General features: G+C 40.7%; 1 protein-coding gene across 3 annotated transcripts in view; it reads left to right on the plus strand.

Moving 5' to 3' along the window:
* Positions 1 to 1,094: 1,094 nt before the first annotated feature.
* ARHGEF10 (Rho guanine nucleotide exchange factor 10) overlaps positions 1,095 to 26,421 on the plus strand; it is a 117,367-nt gene continuing 92,040 nt past the window's right edge. For 2 of the 3 annotated variants that reach the window (XM_075498036.1, XM_075498039.1), the window contains exons 1-2: positions 1,704 to 1,818; positions 15,815 to 15,890. In XM_075498036.1, coding sequence (XP_075354151.1) covers positions 15,854 to 15,890 — 37 coding nt within the window. In that variant the 5' untranslated portion in view covers positions 1,704 to 1,818; positions 15,815 to 15,853. Of the gene's footprint in view, positions 1,143 to 1,703; positions 1,819 to 15,814; positions 15,891 to 26,421 lie in introns of those variants that run through there. The other variant, XM_075498038.1, reaches the window with a different exon arrangement.

A 26,421-nucleotide genomic window follows, 5' to 3' on the forward strand; every position in this document is an offset into this window, starting at 1 on the left:
CTAGCTGTAGCATGAATGCACTTAAATAGGCAAGAATCACTGCTGGATGATGCATGGATCTTTGAACAGCGTTTAGCTTGAAGTTTTCATACTTAAAAGTGGTCCAAAGATTTTAAATAATATTTAGCAATATTAAACAGTTGTAATTGATATCAAGGATTTGTAATGTACTTAAGAGCATTTATTTTTACTGAAGTGTGACAGATGTGTACATGGATATATTGTAAAGTATGCATTTTCGAAATAATTGCATCTTGTAAAAGTTTTTTTTTTCGATTTTGTGGAAGGAGCACGTTCAGTCCTGAACTGTGTTCCCGTGACTGTACAAGTGGTTGACATTCCTTTCAGGATAAGCTTGTGTGACACGGGCTTTGAGTGACTGCGTGGTTGACTTGGTCAGTGCTGGTCCGCAGCGATGCTTGCTGTGAGGAAAGTCATGCGAGAAGGATGAGAAAAGATCTAAAGGTTAGGCATGAGCGTCTTTAGAAAACCTTTGATTTTGGAAACTATTGAAGCGTTTCAACTGATAAATGAGATTAAATTCCGAAATAGCTACCGTGGCCTAGTGTGCATCCTAGCACGCTCACGGGCTATTCGTGAGAATGAGGCTGAGGGGAAAGATGTTAAGTTTGTCACGCGTGTGCCCAGTTCTCCAGTGCGGGGAGGGACTGGCCTCCCGCCCTCCTGCACCGGCCAGCTCCGCTCCTCGCCCGTCACGCCGACGACCCCCGCCTCATCCCCGCAACCGGCAGCCGCAGCGCCCGGCCTCCCGCTCGCTGCCGACCGCCAGCAGGTGCCCCCGGGCCGCGGGCGGGCAGCGGCCGGCCTCCGCCCCGGCGGCGGTGTCACGTGCGGCGGCAGGAATGCGGCGGGGGTCCGGGGGGGGGACGCGGCGACCGCCCGCCGCCACCACCCGCCCCGCCCCGCCGCGACCGGCGGGCGGCTGCGCCAACCGGGAGGCGGCGGGGCCTCGCGCTGCCCCAATGGCGGCGGGCGCTGCCCGAAAGGCCCGGTAGCGGGCGGGGCGCGGCGGGCCGGGAGCGGCGGCGGCGGCGGCCCCGGGGAGGCGGTAACGGCAGCGGGGGCCGGAGCGGGGCGGGGGCGGGCGGCTTCCCGCCAGGACTCGGGAGCTCCGCTGGGCGGTGAGTGCGCGCTCGGCGGCATCTCCCGGGCCGGTGGGGGGGGAGTTGAGTGACGTGTCCGGGAGCGGGGCAGCCGCCGGAGCCCCCGTGAGCGGAGCGGGCCGGGTCGGGTCGGGTCGGGCCGGGCCGGGCGGCGGCGCCGGCCGCGGCGGAGGAGGTGGGTGTTCCCTCCGCGGCTGGCGGGGCCGCGGGCGGCTGCAGCCGGCGGGGAGCGCCGGGGTCTCGCTGCGGTGTTAGTCGTGGAAAGTTTCGTCCTTCGAGGCAGGGCTTGGTGTTTCGTGGGGAGACAGCCCTCCTCGTCCGGGAGCTGTCGCCCCTCCGCTTCCCGCCGCCGTCCCCGGGGCGCCGGGAATGCCTCGCTGGGGCTGCGGGGAGCCCGCGGGTGGCATCTGGGCATCTCTGCCCGCCTCGGTGGGGGAGAGAAAAACCCGATTTTTTTTTTTAATGTATCATTAAATAGGTTTTGCCAGTGTAACGCGGCTTGGCGAGTTACTGAAGCGAGAGTGTAAGGGATTGTAATAAACGCATGCACTCCTTTCCCAAACTTCTAGCTCTTGATCTTTGGTGAAGTTTCTTCCCCAGGGTTTTCGCTGGGGTTTTTGCTCGCGTGTGTGCCTCTTCATGTTCCTCCGCATCGGGAGCTGCCCGGCTCCGGCTTCCCTCTCCTTTTAATCAGGTACGGACAAGGCTATTGAAAATCCCAACTCCCAGGGGGACTTGAGTTTCTTTCCTCTCCCCTTCTTAAAAACTGTGTTCAACACCAGCTTTGTAGTTGGCATCTGCAATTAAACTGGCTTTCTTGAAACAGGGGAAAAATACTTTGGCACAATAACAGCTGTCCATTTCTGTATTTTTTTCAAAGGAGGTTTTAAAATTGTCTTTGGTTTCTTTGTAATTAACACTTTAACTATTGGAGGAGTTATATAGTTGCTTGTGGTGATCCCAGACCATGTAGTTACTTTTGAAAGATGCCCTGTTCTTACAAGGCAAGAACAGCTTTAAAAGATTGGCCAGTCATTCACCTGGGCGAGTGAGTGAGCTTTGTCAGTAGGCAATGCCAGGTGCTTGGAAAGACAGCTATTAATGATTTGCCCATAGCAAAGGCTTATTTTAAAGGCCCGTAGGTGGTGCTTGTATTTGTGACCAGAAGGATTTTATCCATCCTAAATTCTGCCCTCTTTCATTTAAGTATTTGTTCAATCCTTCTTTTTTTTTTTTCCCCAAAGCTGCTAAGATCATGGCTTTTATCTTGTGCTAGCAGGTTTGACATTGTTTAATTGCAATGTTAAAAGTAAAAGTATCTTCTTTTTTTCAGTTGTGCAATTTAACTGTTACCATAAAAAGGTATAGGTTTTTTTTTTTTTTGCATGAGTCGGGAAATAAGAGAGATTGACTGTTTAAAAACTGTCTTATGCTGAATAAATACAGTGAGGATATACCAATGTCTGTTAGTTTGTGACTATTGTAAACAAAATAAATGTTTTCCCAAAGCTTTTACTCTGCTTAGTGAACCCCAGTGAGCAATCTGTTCTGCAGTAGAAATGAAGTATTACATTTTAAATTTTCTGTCAGCGCTCAGGAGACACAGATTTATTGCCTGAACATGGGACATGGTGGGTGCCTACAATTGCAAGCCCATTATTCAGGCAGGGGTTCTGGCTGTTCAGCTGTTTTCTTCAATGGGCCCTTCATTCTTTTCACTTGGGTGATCTGTTTGATCTTGATAATCTGACTTGCTTTGTTTAATTCATCTTGTCTTTTTTTTTTCTTTTCCTCACCCTTGGGCTGAGTAGCCCATGAACTAGTTACATGTGTTTATCTGGTTATGAACAGTAGTTCTTTAGACACTACCTTGAAATCTGATATTTCTGAAAGCTTTACAGTGAGATTTAAAGACTTTTATAATATGGTCTATGGATTTCTTAGCTTACCTGTGGCATTGTGCATGAGACATGACCTACTACGTGAGTGGCGACAGGTGTCTTGTGATGGGACAGGCACTGGGTGTCATGTGCGTGGGGCTTTTGTGGCTGATGCCCACAGGTGAATATGGTGGGAGAAAGGACTGTGGAGGCAGATAGATGCTTGAGGAACGTGTTGTCCGTCAGCTCCTGCCGAGTGCAAGGACCCAGTAGGATCCTCTGGATTTGGGATTAGGGAGTCCATACACCACAAGATATGGTTGAAAGCCATAGTACTGTGTGATGGGTGTGTGCAGGCTGCCATCGCAGCTCTGAGACATTGAGACCAAATGTGCGAGTCTTGTGCTGTTCGCTTTGACAGGTCCAGTGGTGAGCACACCGAAGTACTGAAGAGGCAGTTGCCTCCCTCCATGCCCACGCACAGGAGCCCTCTTCTGACCAGGAGCTATAGTTACTCTCAGCAGATGGGATATGGTTTTACTCATCAGTAGACTGTGATGATCCTTTCCTGGAGTAGAATACTGTGAAACAAGCTTTAACATTTATTGAGATTAGCTTTAAAAATCCACGGTATTACATAAATAGTATTTAGAATCTCATTTTTATTGTGATTGAAATTGAGGGTCTAGGTGCTTCAGCATCTTGCCTTTTTTTTTTTTTTTTTCTAGCCCACTAACTTCAGTGGAAGTGTGCTGACTTACATTGGCTTGAAATACTAAGTCTAAACACATTAGTCATATGTCAAATATAAAAGGTTCTGATTATCCTAAACCTAGTAGCTGTATAGCATGTCTTTAAGATTTCCAGAATCCAAACTTTGCAAGGTACAGCCTTAGTTTTGAGTAGGCTGAATTTTTAATGTTCGTCATCACAGCTTTTTTTAAATGCTTTTGGATTTTTTTTAGTGTCTTTCAGTCTATTTAAGTTACTTTTTTAACAGAGCTTTTTGTATAAAATCTTGTACTGGTTTTTTTTTTTTTTTTCTTTTTGCCAGGACACTACTACTTACTGCTGGGGGTTGGATTGTCTTTTGTTTTCCATTTGTTTTACAGTTGATGATATTTAGTCTCTGCTGTTGAGATTTCTTCATATCAAATTTATTAATGCTGAGGAGTTCTTCAATTGATTCTGAGCTGTTTAGGAGTCCTTGCATAGTTTATAAACATTTGAAGGAAGACGACAAGCTTGTCTAAAACCTGAAGGGCTATTGTCAAACTTCATAATTGTTAACAGAATTTAATGCAACTGGAAGTAGTGCGTTACTCATTTGTAAAACAGGAAGTCTATTAACTGCTTCTATATAAAGTAGAAATTATTTTTAGAAACTGTTGTAGAAAATTTATAAACTTCAGTCTATTTCTGAAGAAGCCAGGAAACACATTCTGCAGTCCAGGAGGAGGAGGAGTAGTTTTGATTCAGACTTTCCAACTGGAATTTATGTATTGTGCAGAGCTGCAGTAAGTTTCTTTGTGCATCTATAATACTACACTGCTCTCAATTTTGTGTGTGATGGAGAAATGAGCAGTATGTAGTACTTATTTTCTTCATCTTTACATATGTGGGTTAGTAATTTTCTTTCTGCTTCTGTAAAGTGACTTCTGTTTCACTTTTTGCTTTTTCTGTAATTATGTCTTTCCACTTTACAGTTTTAGTTTAGAACTGTAGAAGGGATCTCATGGGGAGTTGTCTTATGGCCTCTAAATTTAAAGGCATTTTTTAAACTGTCTTTCCATAAGGTCAGCTTCCTGATGGCTTTTTGAGCCACAAGTGTGTTTGTGTACTATCCTTGGATGCTTCTCGTGGAATATCTATTGCAGCAGTTGTCTCTTAGAGAAACTTCCTTTGGAGTTACAGTGTTAAGTTAAATGCTGTGAAGGCAATTGTCGAGTGCGTCTTACTTCTTGAACATTTTGTATGTTATAACAGGACAATAAATGAGCTTCATTGATAGTGGTATGAATTAGTCTTTCATTTTGTATATATTCTACAAAATGTGAGTGAGGCATTCTTTTGTTAAAATCAGCATTCATTACAGATATTTTTTTTCCACTCCTGTTCATACAAAGTCTTTCTTGTTACTACATCTGTTACTGGAGAATTAATATTGGTAAGTTCATTTCTGAATCTATAACTAGTTTGAAGAGTGGAAAAGCTGCAAGCCTGGATGCTTGGAAATTATCAGGGATTCATAAACTGAAGCCTGAGAATGACTTAGAGAGACTGCAGACATGTTATGAGAGAGAGGTGCTCTCATCATAAAGAGATGAGGAAGGGAGGTACATGAGCAAGATAAACCAAAATTCTTGTTATGGACCTATACAACTGTGTCTTAATATTCTTTCTGTTTTCACATCTTTCTCAGTAATGGCATTGTGTGCATGTGTGGTTTTAGAGAGCAGAATCTTGGGACTCAAGGTCTGTCACATATCCGCGGAAGGAAACTGCTGCATTATTAGCATCTTTTGAGATTTAAATCACTTGGACGTTTTCTTACAGTAAAGAATCTGAGTTTTAGTTGCAGCAAAATACTTCAGATTATTTTGAAACCAGGGACATTTAAAAGTACAATTTATTTCTAAGGGAACGATGACAAGTAATGGTAAACAATATTTAAAAATACATTTTCAAACTTGTGTTTTTAGATCAAAAACTTGATTCATATTTTATTCTAAATTGCCTGAATCAGCAAGACTGTGGGAAGTGATGCATAACTGCACAACATTGATTCATGTCCTACATGTTCACTGCTCAGTCAGGAAGCCTGAAGCTTAATGTCAAATGTGTGGGTGAAGCAGTTAACCAGAGCAAAATAAATTGTTCTACTTATGTGGTGCTGAATAGGGGCATTATCTTGGGAAAATCTGTTTCAGTGACTTACTGTACTGTACAATACTTGTTACTTGGGACTGAACCATGAATACAAACTATTAGGATCCAAGCTCAAGGTCGAGCATTCACTCTCACTTCTGTTCTGTAATCTCTTTTCTAGAAATGCTTTCAAAAAGAATGTGGAAATTGTATGAATATTTTTTTTTTCCGTAGAGTTACAGAATATACATCTCAGAAATTTCAAGAAAGGGGATAAACATTATTTCCTCATCTGTAAAATGGGATCGTAAGTTATTGGGAAGTAAACAGCAATATCCAGATCTCCTGCTAGGACCACAGTGAGTCTTGAGCTTATGGCTCTTGACTTTATATTTTTTTCACCATTTTAAAGCATTCAGTGTCACATCCTCAGTGTTCTTTTAGAATTTTATACATAATATTCAGTGTTGTTGCAAACCGTGGACTAATTTGCCTCTTAAAAACTTCACTTTTGAACTATAGAAACTGGAGAAGGAAGCCGTCTACTCGGACGTTTCCAAATCAAGGAAAGAGTGAAGACTGCTGATGTTAGGACTAGATGCAGAACTTACACTTCACGGGAAACTGCCTTCCATTATGCGTATTTTGAAGATGAGGGCTATTCCATGCATGTACTATTACTATTTTTCTTTCTTACTTTAATTGATGTTTTAACGACTGCATTACCTGATTTCTGATTTATTTGAATAATATTTTGGTGTTATAAAAACCAAATCAATGAAGTCTGTGTTATTTTTCTAAAGCAGGCATTATGACTCTAATTTATGATTAGAAATGTATGTCCATATTTTACTCCAAATAGTGGTTTTGGTTTTTTTTTTAGAAACACAGGCATAAGAGTCTGTATTTATGTTCTTAACAACTTTATTCATCAGGTGAAATAAACTTGTTTGATTGGACACTTTTGTAATGATCAGATGTGATTCATTATCTGTAATGGGTTGTCCTTGCTGAGAAACAGTATAGTTGTTTTTCCAAGGACAGTAGTACCCAAAACCTGAAAATGTTTAGGGAAGTGTCTCTGTCAGGACTACGTTTGCAGAAGGCGGTAGGAACCGAATCTTCAGTTCAGTGTATCATTTCACTTGTATCATTGGAAAGAGCTTCTGACGGAAACTTTCACCAATAGTCATCAGTATCTTCAAAGGCAACCTATGCTTTGTAAAACTAGGACTCATGGTAATGCAAGGTTGGCCAGGACTTTCTGCTTTTGGGGTGGATGTGCAGATTAAATACAATTGGAGGGGAAAATAATACTTTATTGACTGTATCCATAAAAAACCACCCCCCAGACCCCTTATTTTTTCTTTTTTGGAAACTTTAGATTTTTGTGTGTGTGGGTTTTTTTGGTGTTTTTTTTTTTTTTTTTTTTCCCTGGAAGCCAAGAACTTGATTTGCTGGGGAATCGAAAGAGTTTTCAGGAGGGGGCATTTTCCCTCTGACAAAAATACTGTATTTTACATGTAAGGCTGATCAGAATTACTAGAGTAAATGACTATTTGGTGCATTTTTTATAAAAAAAAAAAAAAGTCTCTGCATAATAATTCTAATTACATGTGTATTATAATAATATGTATGCAACTAAACAGTATTTAGGTTTACATCACAACTGAAGTGTTATGCAGCGGGCAAGCATCTTCTCTGACTTAAAAACAGAAATCTTCTTAAGGATGTTTCCAATTAAGGTAATACTTGATCTCCAATATTGGAAGGGACTAATTTGGATTAAGTTTAAAAGAAGAAATTTCAGAAATAAGATTACCTTTCCAGATGAAGTTACTTGATTGCAATCAAATTTAGAGCAAATTAAGAAAAATGTTCTTAGTATTCATATATTTTTATTTTGCCTGTGCATGCAACGTGCAAGACCATGGTCTTGAACCAGCAATGCAGTCCTCTAGTTTGTGTGGCACAAAACAAAAGAAAATCAGTCCTGACTAAAAGTATGTGGTGCCAGCAGTCACTTTTAATTCTTCAGATGCTTGTGATTGTTATGGTACACTCGACTGCCAGCATGGCCTCCAAAACCCAGGGTGATGCCTGTCTTCTTCCTTTGGGTATTCGAACAGTTGCCAGCACAAAAGGCAGGAGCAAAGGCTTATTCACTAAAAGTCAGGTGCCCTACGTGCTTGTTCAGGAACCTGTTTCTTTCCCTGGTTTCAATAACTTTTTACCTGTACTGCCTCTCATTCCTTAAATATTTGTAGGTCTCGGCTTTCCTGTCTGTAAATTAAGTTTAGTGCTACTGAGCTTAATAAAATCCTATATTCGTGTTGGGTTCAGCAAGGTCTTTTGCAGAATGTCATCATGATCTGGGTGGGTGTACTACTAGATGGGTGAAAAACTGGCAGATGACGCCAAACTGGGGGAAGGGGGGAGCAGTGGATGTGCTTGAGATCAGGGCTGGCATTCAGAAGGGACCTGAGTAGGTTGGAGGAGCTGGCTGACAGGAACTTTGTGAAATTCAGTAAGGATGAGGTTGCACGCGTGGGAAGGAAGAGCTCCTTCGAAGGGAAGGGTTCCCCTACACTCGGCACTTGTCAGACCACACTTGGAGTATTGCATCCAGCTTTATGTCCACACCCCACCCCAATACAAGAAAGATGTGGATAAACTGGAGCAAGTTCAGCACGAGGCCACCACCATGTCGGAGCTGTAGCACTGCCATGGAGGAGAGGCTGAGGGAGCAGGGCTTGTTCAGCCTTGAGAAGAGATGCTTCATGGGGCCCTAACAGCAGCCTGCCCCCACCTGCCGTCGGGTTATCAAGAAGGTGGCAGGACAACAGGCAATGGTTATAAACTGAAGTAAGGGTGGTTCTAACTAGATATAAGGGCAATATTTTTTCTCTAGGAGGACAACCAAGCAGGAGAACAGGTTGCCTGGCAAGATAGTGCGGTCTCTGTCTTTGGAGGTTTTCAGGATCCTGGTAGATAAAGCAGCCTGGTCTCGCCTGATAGCTGACCTGGCTTTGAGCAGCAGGTTGGACTACATGACCTCCTAAGGTCCCTGACAGCCTGACCAAGTCTATGAATCAGTGACTCTGTATTTTGCCTTGCAATAATAGTCTGTCCTTAGAGGGGAAGAATATAAATATTAAAAAAAATCCATAGTGCTTTCTGCTTGCATTGTGGATAGGAGCCATCAGACAAATCTGCAAATGCAGTCTTTGCTTTCTTCCTCTCTTCCCCTCCTGCAGATCATGTACTGGGCGGGAATCTGCTCAGGTGAAGAAACGTTGTAAATAATACCCTTCAAAAAGGAGGATCAGAATACAAATCTTCAGCCATGTTCTCAGGGCGTCCTTGTAGATTGCTGCTTCTTCAGGGCTTGCTGCCGCGTAGCTCTCTAGCTTTTAGCAGGATGCTGCTTGGTGCAAGAAAGGGTGGCAGAAAAAGAAGTGAAGTAGCTTTTGGGGAAGTGGATTCTGCATGCAGTCTGAAAAATGTGTGTCTCTGCGGATCTGACCTTGTTTGCATTGCAGCTGGTAATAGAATTTCCCCTGATTTAACTGAGCCAGGAACTGGGCTTCATATTTATTTTTTACTTGAACCTATTCACTTCCTTATTATTCCATTGCTCATGATTTAGGTAATTTTCTTCAATAAATTTAAGAATAAAATTAGTATAGTATAGAACTGTTAGCTATTAATAAAACCAAATGTACATTAAAAGAAATAATGATCCAGTCTTGATATAGCCTTCTGTGGCTTGCAGCATATGATGTTAAGCTGTCATAATATAAATGCCTGCTTCATTCACACCCACTGTAGTATAAAAACATCTCTTTAAAAAAAAAAAAAGTCTACAGTCTGTGTTTCTTAGGAATAGTCTTGTATGGAGAACAAATTGTGCTATCCATTTTTATTTTTTCTATTTAACAGAGCCATCTTGAGGCACTTAAAAAAAAGGGAAATTAACCTTCTTTCTTCTGCATTCTTTTTATTCCTTGCTTCTCTGCACTGTCAAAAGAGTCTATATGTCAAATTTCAGCAAGATTTACTTCCCAGCAGGAGTTCTGTAGTTATAGGTGGAAGAAGACTCAATTGGGCATTACACAGCAATATTCAGTAAGTGATGTGGACACAAGAGAATTTTAGACATTCATGGGCTTTGTCTTCACAGGGTTGTGGGGGGGTTTTTTGTGGTTTTTTTTTTTGTTTGTTTGCTTGTTTGTTTGTTTGTTTGGTTTTTTTTTAATTTAGTTTTTAGGCTTTCAGGCTTTCTCAGAGAAGTTGCTTTGCAGCTTGCCTGCAAAGCTTTCTCTGTGAGTCACATCTCCTTGGAAATCAATCTCCTCACTTCATATCTTCTGTTTTGTATTAAAAAAAATGCTCACTGGCTTATTCTTTCTGCACCGTCAAGAATGAAGAATCCTGATGTCCCTGCAGTTATAGTGCACACTCCTTCTTAACGAGAAGGTATGTCACCTTTACAGTTCTTGGGGTGGTAGGGCTGGAAGACTTGGCTGCATGTGCCTCTTGGGAGCTCAGTGGATAGGTAGTGTGCCACCAGGTATGAATGCTGCGCTGCCTCATAGTTTTGGTGGAGTTAGCATCGGTCATGTTTCTGTTGCCTTCTGACTATTGTGTAAGTAATGACTTTTGGAAAATAGTTTTGATGAAGTGGAAATGTAGACGTTGATCAGTATTTGTATCTGGGTAGCTGAGAACTGGTGATTTGTTGCTCGTCCCACAATTAGGGGAAACTATCAAATGAAATTTGATGCACAGCCGTAGCTGAGAGACCTTCTAGTCCTGGAGGCAGAAGGAGTTACTGGAGGTAATGAGAGGGGAAACTGAGTTACAGAGAGGAACACTGACTTTCTTTAGTCTTTGGACAAGTATAAAGGTGCTTTTGTTTTCTCTGCTAAAACTGCCGTTTGCTGTGGAATCAGAATTTCAGTCTCACAGATGCCAGGCCACCGGCCTTTATTATAGAGGTGTTAGTGCTCTGAGACTGTAAGGTCTGCTGTGGGACACTGCAGATTCCCACCTCCTTGTGTACCAGCTTTCATGGTTGAAGGTGAGCACTCCTGGTGGAAAATTTGAAATAATAGAGCAGAGTATTTCAGTTGGAAGGGACCTACAACAACAATCTAGTCCAACTGCCTGACCACTTCAGGGCTGACCAAAAGTTAAAGCATGTTGTTAAGGGCATTGTCCAAATGCCTCTTAAACACTGACAGGCTTGGGGCATTGACTGCCTCTCTAGGAAGCCTGTTCCAGTGTTTGACCACACTCTCAGTAAAGAAATGCTTTCTAATGTCCAGTCTAAATCTCCCCTGGCACAGCTTTGAACCATTCCCATGCATCCTATCACTGGATACAGGGAGAAGAGATCAGCACCTCCCTCTCCACTTCCCCTCCTCAGGAAGCTGTAGAGAGCAATGAGGTTGCCCCTCAGCCTCCTTTTCTCCAGACTAGACAAGCCCAAAGTCCTTGGCTGCTCCTCACAGGACATGCCTTCCAGCCCTCTGGGAATAGGTGCTGGGAGCTCTCCTTGGGGGTCGTTTCACACTTGGCCGATTCTGGTTTCTGGTACAAGTGCCATTTGAGATCTGACTGCTTCCACTGCCTGGGACTTCTCTGCATGAGAAACATCGCCCAGGAACATCTGATTTTGATGTGGTGTTTTAATTTTTTTTTTCCTTAACTATTGAATTAAGATTTAGAAATCATTACAGACATGGTGAGGCCTAAATATATTGCAATGTATTAAGGAATCTGATTTTTTTTCTTTCAAAATACATGCATTTAACATGGTTATTGCTGATTTTTAAAGACAAACTTACAAAGTTGCTAGCTAAACTGGTGGAATAAAAGCATGCTGCTCTGCTACAAATGAGTTTTTTTAACAGCAGTAGTCTCTTGGGCTTGGAATATTTTCTTCATGTGAGTTTGCTCAGATAGATTGCTTCAGTGACTAACCTGTTATAAGCAGACAATTAAACTGGGAACTTGCAAAGTTGGAAAGCTGTCTTTCCTCTTCCAGTCTGTAAATATGAATAAGAGCTGCCTGTTCCTCCTAGCAGTTTGGCAGGAAAGGACCAGGTGAAAACATAGGAAGCAGACAGGGGAAGCGAGGGCCAGTCTTTTGGCCAGAACAGGTCGCTTGCCTTTCCTAAAAGTGTCTGGGTGCTCCTTGGCCTCTCTTCCAGCATCTGCTGTACGTTGGGTACACATGGGAAATGTGGGGGAAGAGATGGAAAGGAGGCAATGTGTAGACCACCACTGTGGTCCAGACTGCCCGCTGCTACCTCTTTACCCTCACCTGAAGGAAAGAAGGTGATGAGCACCGAGTCAGGTGAATTGTAGGCAGCTGGAAGCCAATGGGAGATCTTACCTTTTGGGGTAGGTAACTTCAGGGACAGAAAGCAGCTCCTGTGTTTCTGTGATTGCTGTGGAGCCTGGAAGGGAGCAGTTTAAGTCATTAACTAGAGGTTATACTGTGTTTGAGAAGTCGGTTTTATAGGGAAAAAAGCTCTGTATTTTGATAACCTTTGTGTCATGTCCAGTATGTCAGGGCAGTTGTTCAATTATTCAGGTTCATAATTTTATAATGCAACACACGTGAATATAATAGCTCATGTGTTTCATGTTTAATAGGTTATTTTTTTCCAATTGGAATTTTTAAATACCTTTGGAATGAAATTTTGGTATTCTGTGTCTTAAAAGCACATCGTTGTTCAGTTTCTTAAGTAATTTTATGTTAAACTAAGTAACATATACTCAGTGGTCATGATGTTGCATCTGGAATACAGTGTTCAGTGTGGGGCCCAGTACAAGTGAGGCACTGGCAAACTGGAGCGAGTCCAGTGAAGGCCACTGCCGTGGTTGGGGGTGGGAACAGGTCAGGAGAGGCTGAGGGAACTGCGTTTGTGTCATTTTGAGAAGAAAGGACTGAGGAGGATTGAGTTGCAGTCCTCTCTTCCCTAAGGAGAGGTTGGAAAGAAGATGGAGCCAGGCTGCTTTTCAGAGGGGCACAGCAGGAGAATGAGAGGCAGTGGCTGCGGGCTGCTGCAAGGGTAATTCCAGTTGGGCGTAAGGGAAAATCTCTTCCTGGTGTGGCTGGTTAAGCACAGGAGCCGGCTGCCCCAGGCGGTGGTGAAACCACCTTCGGGAGGCTTCAGAACTTGGGTGGAAAAGGCCCTGAGCAACCTGATTTAGTTTTGAAGACACCTGTCCTGAGTGTATGAGAGAACATTCAGCTTAATTTGAGCTGTGATTTCCATGATTATTGTTTGAATGCACCTGTACAGCTGTGTGGTGTGTTACTCTGTTAGCAGCAGAATCAGTGGGGAAACCACTTGAGCTACAAGTGCAAACTGTGCCGCATGCTGCTAGCCGAATTAAATCATCTGGCTTAATCTTGATTTAAACATCTTCGACTTGAGTTAGTTCCCCTGACTCTCAATAGAAGAGTGGAAAACTCTCTTTGAAATATGGTGCTGTCTACTATATAAAATGGCAATTATTTTATTTTTATGGAGGGTGTTACTGGAATGTACAATACACAAGCTTTCTTTGCTGCTGCAATGTTTCTCTCAGCATCTAAAAAGTAGAGAAAAATCTGTGGAACTTCACAATGAATTAATGCAATGTGTAAGTCAACCCCTAAGGCATTCTTAAGTGAGAAAGTATATCTTTCTTCTTGTGAATAACTGCACTGTTCAGATGGGAGCAAGCAGGTCAGTGGCTAGGACTCTTAACACTGTGTCTGTGTCCTTCTTCGACACAATTCTTGTGTAATTAGAAGCATGTCACTGTGAGCTAGATCAAAACAGAAAACAAGCTGAAAACTTCCGTAGCTCAGCTCTGTGTGTTAATTGTTAGTATTTGCTTGTGAGGAAGAAACTGATTTTTAAAATCAGTGTTGAAGTCAACTTCCACAGGTGTTTAAAAACTTGCATCATATGTTTAAATAAAAAAATATTCTGAAGGCCTTTTAGCTACTCTCTTAAAGATCTATCTGGAAGAGGTGCTGAGACTTTCAGAGGTTTGCCAGTTTTTTTCACACTTGAAAATCTATGTTACAGTGATGATTCAACTTTAAAAGAATAAAGAAAAATAGCCTTTTCTTCAAACCATAATTTTCCCTCATTTTGGCTGACAATTTTGGTGTGGCAAGATGCATTCCAGACATTTGTAAACAGGAACACGCCTTTGAGCTCTGCAGATATAAATTGTAGAGAGGGGCTTTAGAAGGGACACTGTATAGTGAAAGCACGTAATGGAATATTTTGTGTGCTGTAGACAGATGTTGTATGTGTGTATGAATCCTTTCTGAGCCTTGGCTCTGAAGCTACTTGTTTTTGTCTAGGACTTGATTAGAATTACCAAAGCTTAAGAGGATTTAAAAGGGAATTTTGTATGCTTAGAAAATGCAAGTTGTTATGAATTGTTGCATCATATGAGGATCTTGCACTACCAGAGTTGTTATCCTTCCTGGCACGTCTCTCCTGGTGATTTGCCCTTGCATACCTGATACTAGGGAGGTAAATTGCCTGGTACCTCCTAAGGTTGGATCCTTTTTTGAGGCACTCCCTCCCATTCACTGCCACCTCTTCTGTAAGTGGCAATTGATTTGACCTCTGTATCCCGATTCATTTAGTCATTTATTTCTTCACTGTGCCTTGAATTTCGCTATCTCCTTCAACTTACTCTTTTCCTACTTTGGCTATGGAGACTTTCCAAGGGCTTGAGCTATTTTGCATGCTGTTGCAAGCAGAAGCAGTAGCTTCTTGAGATTAACACCTATGGGCTACTCAAGAGTAGGACAGAAAATTTAGCATTGGCTCTTCCACTGTTTGGTGTGACTTTTGGAAACTTACTTTTCCTCCTCAGCCTTGTTCTGAAGTATTTCTTTTTGATGCACTGTCTCTTGAGTTAGAGTGAAAATAGGTTTGGGGCAGAGTGTGGGCATTGCTCAGCACAACAGGTCTAATTTGTCCTTTCAGATGATACTGGCATATCCCTATTAAGTATTGTTATGGGGGAGGAAGGAAAATTGTCAGCCAAAATGAGGGAAAATTATGGTTTGAAGAAAAGGCTATTTTTCTTTATGTTACAGTGATGATTCATAGATTTTCAAGTGTGAAATATGCAATAACTGGCAAACCTCTGAAAGTTAGTCTCAGCACCTCTTCCAGATAGATCTTTAAGAGAGTAGCTAAAAGGCCTTCAGAATTTTCCTCTCACGGGTTCTGGGCTTTGCTCTCTCCCAGTGTGTGTTCAGGACTAAAGTATGGGAGTGCTTTGTAGGTTTATTCTTTTCCTTAAAACATGAGACCGACAGCATTTGAGAAAAGAGAAGGAAAGAGAATGTGCTCAGGAGACTGCTCACCGGTACTTCACTCTCCTCAGGAGAGGTGGAAATGAAGGCATTCAATGGGAGTTTTTAAGATTGCCAAAAAAAAAGAAAAGAAAAGAAGAAGCTGTCTATAAAGTGTATGGTTAAAACTTGTGATTTCTGATTGCCAAATGGAGAAAAGCATCATCAAAACTGATGAGCTTCCTAGAATTTTTCTTCCCCTCCCCTTCATGAAGATTTTGAAACAATATATAGTTCAAACAGGCATTGAAATAACATGTTTTAGTAATCTGCTTGTGATTGTCACCATGGGAGCTGCAGAGTACCACATAGTTTGAAAACTTCATCTTTCTTCAGCTGGCTTATTGAGATCTTTACAAGAATTGGCTCCAATACTGAGGGCTGTGTACATAAAAATTTGGACTGGATGCATTTTGAAGCAAAAAGCCAGGCACATTTCCTCTCTTCCATAATGGTATTAGCTAATAGGTATGAGCTTGGCCAAATTGAAAAGGAGTGTCTCAATATTTGGAATTGTTCATATACAAAACATGTTCCCTTCATTTTTGCAGGGTTTTTCAGTCTGCTAAAGGAGCGGTGGATACACTACGATGGACACAGAGGAATTCCCTCCCCCACCACCAGAAGGTAATTGAAATAGTTTGGGGTTTAAAGCCAATTTTGTTGTAACAATTTGATTATATTTCCAAAAGTGTTTTTACCTCATCAACACTCCCTTTTCCCATATTGCCTTAAGACTTGGTCCCAGTGGTATTTTGCTGAAACATGAGCTCCTGTCATCTACCCTGTCTTGTTCTTGGACCTTGCTTGCTGGTATTGCAAGAGCATGACGGGAAGAAACCTGGGGAGTGGTTGGTCCTTGCAGTCCAAATCTGCAAATACGTGTTTTCTAAGGCAACATTGTGTGGACCATATCATCACACCTTCATCATGTGCTTTTGACAGCCTCAAGTGTTCATGCACATGGTGCCCTGTAGAGAAAAAAACAAGTGAAGCCTGTGGCACAGGTAGGATAATTGGACCAGTGTCTCAAATGCCCGGACAGATTTGGAGTCTGAATTGAGAGGACAGAGAGGGCTGAGTTGTTTTCTGTTAGGACATGTGCTGCTTCCACCAAGCACACTTAATCTGGGCAGTTTCTGCTAAGGGCTGTAGCTGAAGGACCTTCTTCTGATGCTGCAGTTCTCTAGCCAGCATGCGTTCCCACGGGAAGCAGAGGGGAAGCATGCACAGCTGAACCTCTGTGTGGTCAGAGCACAGAGATTTATGGAAGAGTATTATGTATTCTGGACTGTGGAGCTGGTTCTGTAAAGTTAGCACTTGGTGCCCCTTGTCTGCTGTATACTGGTAGCCATATGGCTGCTTGTATAGCCCAGGTTTCAGAGGGCATAAAGATAGGATGTACAAAGACACCGGGTCATTGCCTTCTGCATTTATATTCTTTGTAAGAGAATATGGCTTTTTTCCTGTTTGATTTCCACTAAACGCACCTTTGTGTAGTGCTTGGTATTATGTGTTTTAAGTCTTAAAAGGATTTGGCTTTTGATAGTTGGATGCTGGGAGGTTTCTTAGGAGAAGAATGATATGCTTGTTCTGATCATCCCAGAGCACAAGTTTATGGAGACATGGGTTATGGAGACCTGTGGTTGAACCCAGTACAGCTGTTCTTGTTTTGGTAAAATTGCTAATATAGTTTGTATAGGTAGTGATTTTTCCCGTAAATTTTTGATCTGTCCCTCATATAGGACATTATTAGTTATGGACTTACATTCTATTATATACATTTATATATGTATATATTAATATATGTATATTAATAATATAAGTTATTGCTTATAGGACATTTTACTTATTGTTCACACAGAACTTATACCTATATGAAGCCATTTAAGTATGAGAGAGGATTTATCTTAGTTTTGTTCAGCTGTAACTCTTTAGGAATTTGGGAATTGCCATCCTAGATCAAAACTGCTTTCTCTCTAACTTAGACACTGCTACAGGTAGAGGTCTGTTACTAGATACTACCTAGGAAATTGAGAATGTGAAAGAAGCAGAAAGTTGTGAAATCAGCTTTTAATGAGTTAGATTTCTGGCCAGTGTTGTTGACAGTTTTGTTTATGCTCTGAGACATCACTGAGGTTATTGTTGGCAAAAATGCTTTTCCTGTCCTTGTCCTAATCCATATAGTCAGGACCCTGAATTTAGCTCTGTTTTGTTTAGTGACAGCTACTGTGAAACTGTCTCTATTGGATAATCCATCTCCAAAGCAAGGTAGTGCTGTGTGGGAAGTGTCATCCCTAAGGAATCAGTATTTCCACTTGAGCAGGGGCTGCTGTTTTTCAGACAGCTAATAATTGCAGCAACAGGTCCAACTTTGTGCAGCATGTCAGTGTGTGGGATACTCTGAAAAAAATTCAGGGTGGCGTAGTTCAGTATGGTTCCAGAATTCAGGTCCTTTCTCTGCGAAGCTTTTTGTGACATGTAGAACTATGTGTATTGCGTCCTTATTTTCAGACATGTCACTCCTTAATAGGCTGGGATTAGGCTTATTTAACGTAAATTGAGATTCTGCTCTACCTGATCTTGCATCAATGGATGCTTTCCCTGTCATCTCAAAAACCTTTGTCTGAAACTGTTGGAACTTGTATATTTTTTTACTTTACCATTGCTAACTCTCTTAAAAAAAGCATATTAATAAAAGGAATATCAGTGAAGATAAATTTTAATAATTACACTAAAATACACTTTAGTTCACTTTCTAGATAATCCTCATGAGTCATTTTGCAGGTGGAAAATAAGTGAGAATTTTAGGGCCAAGTACAACTGCAAATACACATAACAATTAAAGGAAGGAAACACGTGGGATTTTTTTGTAATGGTTGAGGTTTCTTTTGGCATGCATATACACTGGCCACCCATGGTGTCTTCTCAGAAGGGATGAGCAGCACCTGCCAGTGCCTTCAGACAGTGGGCACATGGGTGGGTTACTGTAGCTTGTAGTGAGGATGAGGCTTCCACTGTGTTCTGGGTACAGGACACTTTGATACACTACAAAAAAATATTTTTAGCTTTTGCATAATGCTTCTAAAATCCTGAACTGGGGCCACAGATGAAATCACTTGCTGGGGTTTTTCTTGTTTGTTTGTTTTTTTTTTTTTTTAAGTTCTTGTGGCATCGTGGGGATTTTTCCTTTTACCTCATTGTTGTCCTAACAAATATAGCTGTAATGTTGAAAGTCACATGAGTTCCTTTCCATTTACAGGTGTATACCTTGCACTATAAATCTCAATTTTATTCTTGTCAAGTAGGTTTTCTATGGTTTTGACAAGTAACTTCCACAAATTTATTTGTATCAATCCTAATGTATACAAAGGGGAAAAATAATGGTAAACCTTCGTCTTTGTCATGGGGGTGTTGTGAGAATGTATATGAAAGATATGCAATTAAATTAATGTAAAATAATGTATTTTCATTAGCAGTAACGGTCTGAATCTCTACCGTGTTTAAGTTAAGGTACAGTTAAGGTCATTAGTAGAGCTGTTTCTGCCACTTCTTGATAGGGAAAAACTACATGCAATGAAAGAATGGAAGATAACATACTTTACCTTTATTTATTTCATTTATTATGCTTATGCAACGTATCTGCTCATAGCTGTTCGGACATTCCATTCATGGATTGTTAATTAGGCAGTGACAAGTCTGTGCTAGTTAATTCCCTTACCCTAGAGCAAATTCAAGTACTGAAGAACTTTAGAAAAATTAGTGTCTGTATCCTTCTTCCTCCAGACTGCTTTAAAAAGGGATTCTTCCTCTAGACGTGATTAAAAATTTGCTAGTATCTTTCTCTGCATATTTTGAATGAATGTATGTGTTAGCAGCCAGGGAGCAGTTAGAGGGGGGTAGATGCAAAGTCTTCCTTGGCTAAGAGTATAATCCAAAAAACTGCTTCCAAAATTGACACTTGAGATGATAGTACTAGCTCGTGTTCCCTTCTTTAGTGTGTCTGTGCATATGAATTTATGTGCAAAGTGCTGGTATTTAAGATTTCATACATAAAAAATTTCCATGGCTGTTTTGTGAAATAAAATAGAGGATGCTTCTTGTTCTATCGACAAAAAAAATCCTTTTTCAAAAGCTAAATGAAAATGGCAAATTTTATCATGGCTGTAAGTTATAATTATGTTTTTAATTGGTTGCTGTAATGGAGTGTCCTTAACCAAAGCCATTTAGACAGGAGAGGAAATGCTGTGGACTGCAGACTATGCAGCGAGGAATTACAAAGCTGGTAACTCTGTGAGTCAGGAATCACATCGTACTTCTCCTGTAGAGGAGTCATCTCCACGCTGACCAGCTAGGACTGGAGATTGGATGTTTAATGGTAGGGTGGTGTTTATGTGTGATGGCCTGTGCTTGTGCTATTACTACTTTATTAGGAGATGTGGTCCCTGGCTGTTTTTCATTTCTTTACTTGAAAAACATCTCATGATCTTGCAAAGTGGAAGTCCTTTTCTTTAAGTGAGGACTTAAGAGCTGTTTATCGGGGCCTGTTTCAAAAGGAAAACCAGCTTTGTTTGCTCAGCAGGATGGATACCTGAAAAACAGCTTCTTGCCCAAGGGAGGCTGGGGGCTGTGTGTGCTCTCTGTGTCAAATAAGCTTCTGGTTTTGCATTTTAATCTCTGAATATGTGTGTGTCTCACTGTTTCTGGTACATGGCACTATACCTCATATGATTTCTCTGTGAAAACTATTAGAAAACGTTGAGTGTATTTCCTCATACTGAGTACTTGCCAACTATTCATACCAGTTGTCCTACACTGAGTTGCTTTTTACAACAGTTGTAAGACCTAAAATAAGCTTTAAGCTCTGTTTTATAATAATTGAGTCTATCAAGGTAGGTTAATATATAGTGATGAGAGTTGGAGTATGGCTGCATCACAGTACAGTTCTTGAATCATGAACAGAGGGTGTATTTTGTTTCCTATTTGTAGGAAATTAACATTATTTATATTAAAATTTTAAAGTGAAATACTGAAACTTCAGTGTTCGTACAAGGACATTGTGAGAATGAATTTGATAGCATAGTCTTCATTTTACTGCCAAATACTCTTTTTACCTGAGAGAGAATCCCTTGTAACTCTTCTTCATTTGGGAAGCGTGAGTTGTCCTTAAAGACCAGGTGTAGTGGAGAGCTGGGTGTTCACTCACCTACACCGCTGTCCCCAGTACCGTGGGTAAAGCTAGGTGAGAAACCTTGTTCTGCTGAAGTTTGGGATCTAAGATGTTCTTCAACAGGATGAAATTTGTTTTTTTAAACTGAAAAGACTGAGGATATCTCCTAGACACTGATCGTAAAAGCATTTTATACACCTTTTTATACAAATGATCAGCTCTCTAGGGCTGTGAGTGGGATATTTCTTTGTTCCTGATATGGAGAGATGTAGAGCAAAGAGGCCAGAGACTTAAATCTGGATATCCTGTATGTGATCGAGTGCTGTGATTGTGTCTTTCCGTGGTTATTTTTTGTCGTTTGCTTGCCAGTGCCGGAACACTAAAATAGTCCTAGTTCCTCTGTCCCTGAGAAGGAAGTCTGGCTTTGACTCTGAGGGTGAGAGTGAAGTAGGAACAACTATAGTCTCATAGAAGTTCCCATTGGGATGACTTTACATAGTCTAACAAAACAAACTTAGAAAAATTTTTTATTAACCCTGGTAGGGAGCTGCTGGATGGCTGCCGTGTTTCGCTGTAGAGACGACTGTATTTCTTTGCTGGGGAACTGCCTTTTATTCTGTGTGCTATATATATTTCTTTCAGATTTAGTTACCTTTTGTGCTGTTTAGCAAACACTTTCATAGTTTATGTAGGTTTTAAATTTTAACAAACTAACTTTGTGACTGAGGAAAGAAGCAGTTAAATTGGGGCTTTTATAATATTGACAAGAAAAGCACTTGTATGTTTTAAGATTTAATTTATGGAAGTGGAGAACACTGGGGGGACATAAGCTTGTGTTTCGGACTAAAATAAAAAGATGCTACTTACTATGATTGGGGGATTGAAATAAGAACACTACTTAAATTAAACTGTAGCTATAAAGGGAGTTGGTATTGGGCTAAACAGCATTGTTTGTTAGATATCTATTTTCAGCATACAGACAGTTACAAATGATGGTAAAAGGGGAGCCAAGATTTTAGAAGAATGAGAACAGAATATGAATTGTAGTTATGAATGGTCCCTTGTTTTTGAAGCTGGCAGTAGCTTGCTGGTGTCTGACATCCCATCTGTAACAGAACAATTTATTTATTTCTAAAGATCACATTTCTCTCAGTAAATAAAGGAAAATGCATTGTTTAAGGTAAGGATCAGTTATTTTGTGTGACAATTCAGACAAGCTGTGTAACAAAGAGTAACAAGAAAATTCCCATTGCAAAAATGCAGCTACGGTGTCACATGTCACTCCTGATTATGTGGTTTTTCTTCTAGCCAAGTGTATTGAGTGTTGGGAAAAACAAGAAACAGAAAGAAAAGAAATAGATTAATTAAAAACTTATTTCTGTTTTTAGCATCTAGAAAGAGAAAACAGATTACATAGATGTAATTATATCTTATTTTGTTTTGAAGTAATCCAGTAAAATATTTGCTAATGTTTATAATGTGTTAAATGATCAAATGTGATTCACTGTCATAGATTTCTGAGAGGTTGACTTAATCCTTTTGATAGTATTTGATGTTTTGTTTCTGAATAATAAGTTATAGTTGTTTTTTTGCTATTCACTCAGCTGCTGTGTAGGGTGACTACTGCTGGACTTAACTTGCTAGCTGTGGGCAGGGACAAGGCCCAGACATGTTGATCAGAAAGAGCAATTGATGACGAGATAAAGGGCTTCCAGGGGATGGCAGCAAAACTTTATCTTTGCTCTGGGGTAACTAGTATTGTTTGCCTAAAAGACAAACAAGTTGTAAAGGAATTCATACTGATTTTTTGGGTGTTCTTGCAATGAATATTTGTGTAAGCTAAGTTCTGAAATGTTAATTTCAAACAGTGAGCCAACATATAAGGAGATGTGTGAATTATTTTTTTCTTTGCTGCTTTTGCCTTTTTAGCACTTGTGTCTAGCATTAACTGGCCAGGATAAATTGCTGCCAAATAACTGAGGGATTTTTTGGTTTGGGGTTTTTTTTTAATTTCATTTCACTGATCCCAGTAAATATTCACTAACCGTGCCTAAGGCCTCTGTAATGATTCTACTCTAGAGTTTACAGAGAGATTAACTTTTTTTATACATTGTTATAATTCTTTTACCTTGTGCATAAGCATGGGTAAAAACTTGTTTGCATTATGATAACTTTAATAAAATGTCTGAATTATTGAATGAAACATTTATTAGGTGCTGCTTGCTTTTGCTGCAGAGAGGAACTGAAACTATGCCTAGCAATCTGAGGAAAACATACTTGATAAACGTTTTTTGGGGAAAATCTCTCCAACCCCCTATATAGTTGGTTGGGGTTTTTTGTTGTTTTTTTTTCCTTCCTCATTGCACTAATCTTTCTAGGAAATGCGACCTTGTCATAGTTTCATTAAAATGAATACAGAAGATGATTTAGTCTTTCAAAGAAGGGTTGTTGCAGGAATACATCTCACTGTTAAATAGTCTGTTGTTGAGCTCAATAACTTTGGTTAGGTGAAAGCATGATAGTTCCTGAAAAATCTTTTATCATGCTGGTACAAGTTTCTCTGGGGGCTGGAAGAAGGACGTGTGTGCTTGTGTGCCATGGGGATGCCCACACTGATGGGCAACTTCCCAGTCTCTGTATTGCCCAGTTCTGTATGTCTCCGGGAGAGACAAAGGGAAATTCAGGTGCTGACATAAAATGTTGTCCTGGGAGCAGTGAATTGGTTCAGTGTAATGTGTCCGGAGGATCTTAGCAGTCTCCTGTATTGCAAAGGAAGGTGGAAGTAAAATTAACTTTGGCTGGGATTGCTCTTTCCCACTTGCGTATCTGATGGTGACCCACTCATCTTTGCACATGAAGAACGCTTGCCAGCCAAATACTTAAGAAGACTCTTCATGTTGGAAGCAATTCCTTCCTGACTTCCATATGGACTGGAAGAAGCTCTGAATCGTGAAGTTCGGTTATGGCGGTTCTCTTCTGCTAGTGTTGGGGCCAAGGCAGGGCTTCCTTTCCCCTCCGTGGCTAATGAAAGGAGGTGATGAGAAGGACTCTGAGGCTGATGGACTGAAAGGTCCCAAGGAAACACCATCGCTGCCCAGCTCCAAGCCAGTGTCCACTGGGGTGATAGAATTTCTGGTAGAAGCTGTGTTAAAAGGGTATTGTAAAACAGGATTTTGGAGAGTTCAGTTAGTGAGTCTTGATGTAAGAATTACTGTTTTTTGTGAGTTTGCTTGAATTCCGCAGGTATACTTTTTCTGAGCTGTAACAGGACCATAGTATGTTAGAGCAAAGAAGAGCAAGACACATTAAAACAATAATTAAAACACATGCTAAGAAAGGGGATGCTGTAAAACTTCCTCCCCATTGGTTGCTGGGATAATGTATTTGTCAAACTTTGCATATATTAAACTTTGTTTACAAATCAGTCTATCTTTGTAGTGCCCTGTAGGCTGAGCGAAGGGCTAACAACAGAAATGAGTAGGTGAGAAGCCGGCTGAAATCCAAAATATTTCCAGTATTGTCTTGGATTTACAGGACATAACCTTTCTGTTCTAGTCTAAAAATTTTTCTGTAGTAAAAGATGCTGTAAGTTGCTGTAAAAGTTGATTTCTAGATTGTTTCCTTGTTCAGAATACATTGAGGAGAAAACACAAATAGTTAAATCTAAGTTCTTTTTAAGCGTGTGAACAGGTTGCATGCAGTGCTCTGGAAGTGTTAGATGGAGTTATTGTTGGGAAAAAGGAACCTGTGGCAGTGTGTCCAAAAAGACAAATTGATCCCTGAAGCTGCGTGCATCTTCTGAGCCCGTCCTGGGCCGTTACCACGGGAGGAGGCTGAGCGTATGAAAGCCTCCGATGCTGATAAGGAAGTCAGATGCTTTTAGGTGTTCAAAGTGCTGCTTTTGGGAATGCCAGCAAGTGCTTCAGTTTTGACATTGCTAGATAAAACGTTGTTCAGCCTGGACCAGTGACCCAGAATTTAGGCATCCCCTTGCCTAAGTCATCTGACGGTTTGGTCTAGGAAGTATGTACAGTTGCTGGCAAGGTAGAGGAAGAAACATGATCCAAAAATGAAGTCAAATCCCTTGCTATGTCATACCCAAAATGTGCCAGCCTGGTAGAAAGATGTTGCTAGATGTGATCTAAGACCTAGGATACTTAAGCTTTTGCTCTGGGTGGATTTCGGCTCTTTTTAGTATGATACACGGTTTACGTACCCGAACGGTATGTTTTCTTTCTGTAGAGAACGGTATGTTTTCTTTCTGTAGAAGTAGGATCTCATGCTCCCTATTCTAGGCCTCCAAGGTCTCTTTCTGCCACTTTCTGCTTCACAGGACTCCCAATTACTCCTAAAGTCCTTTCAGTCCAAGGTATTATCAGATGATATGACAGTTTCACGTTGCTAATTAGAATTAAACAGACTGTATTAGAGAAATGCATATTCCTGAAACCATTACTCAGTAATTGCTTCAATGTAAAAAGTAATTACTTGGAAAACTAGATATTAATAGATGATATCTGCTAGAAAAAAATGTGGAGAAATAAAGAACAAGCCAGCCTGCTCTCACTGGTGGAAATTTCCTTAAAAATGGTTATTTTCTCACAAATATATCAACTATGTGGTCAAAACTACATTTCTTAGAAACTTTTCCTTTTCCTTTTTTCTTCACAAGACACTTGTATCCTATGGTTAGCCAACGTGCTCCATCCCTGCGCTGCCAGAGCTGGATACTTCATTTTCCCAGTGACTTTGTAGTCCTTCTACTGTTTGGTTTCTGTTTTATTAAAGCTCTCTGGTTTTCCCATTCCCTGTGTGGACTGTCCATTTGGCAGCATGTTATAGGTGAGTTCAGCAGTTCGTATGCGCGGTAGCTGAGGCTGAGCTCAGCTATGCAGCCATCATCAGTACCTATCTCTACCAACAGACGTGTCAGACAGCAAGGTAGCTTTTGTGTTTTGACTGCTATACCTCGCGTTAGGTGCCTGGTGGCATTTATACTAATTCAGACTGTTAACTTTGGTACTATTAAGTGTGAAGTGTATTAGTATTCCTTTAACACTAATGGAAAGCTAATAGCCTTTAACATGGATAGATGTTATTCAGCGTAGATAGGGATCTACCATGTTTTTATGCAGTTTTCCAAATAATGGCTGTACATACTTTCCTTACAGCATCTCCTTTTAAGGACTTCACTTGCTGCACATCAGCAACATTTCTTGGTGAAATTTTAATGGCAGAATCTACTAATATGGTGCTGAGGTGGAAAAGACCTGCTCGTCCAGGGACCAGGCTCGGTCTACGTTTTGGGCTGTGGCAGGCAACGCCAGTGTCACCAGTGTGCCAAGTATGAAGGCAGTTAAAGTAAATGGTCACAAAATGCTGATTTATGTAGCAGCCTTTCTGATTATACCATAGCCAGTGCTGAAAAGCATCTTGTGAAGTTGCAAAGGAGTACAGGTCTTGCTGGTGTTGCTGCCACTGCTCTCTGGACAGCCTAGTTCATGTCTAATGTTATTTTAGACTTTTGGTTTTTTGCAACTCGATTATTTTAATTTTTAACTAACTTTAAGCTTAATTTTTTAGCATTGTGGGTAGTTTGTAAGGTTCAATGTTTTTGTATTTGTAAATCTTTCCTAACATCCACAGATCTGGGCTTTATTTCAAGAAATAAAATTCTTTAGTATTTGGCATGCTGTTGTTAGCAGTATCTCTCTGAGGCTTGAGCAGGCAGATTTATTGTTCTTCTGACTTCAATTTTGAGTTTGTTTTTTATCCAGAAGAATAATATCTGTTGTGCATGCTTGACAACATAATTAGTATGTAATGTGTGTATTTATGAAATACTAAAGAGGCATTTTTACTTATTTCTTTGTTGTTTATTTGCAGGGAGAGCCTGTTAATTCATGTGGTTTTGCTTTTGTTTCCATCACTGGAAACACTTTTTGCATGAATGTGTACTATTTAGTTTTGTTGGAGTTTTTTTGTAAC

This window comes from Mycteria americana, chromosome 3 (genome assembly GCF_035582795.1).
Source record: "Mycteria americana isolate JAX WOST 10 ecotype Jacksonville Zoo and Gardens chromosome 3, USCA_MyAme_1.0, whole genome shotgun sequence".
Lineage (NCBI taxonomy): Eukaryota > Metazoa > Chordata > Aves > Ciconiiformes > Ciconiidae > Mycteria > Mycteria americana.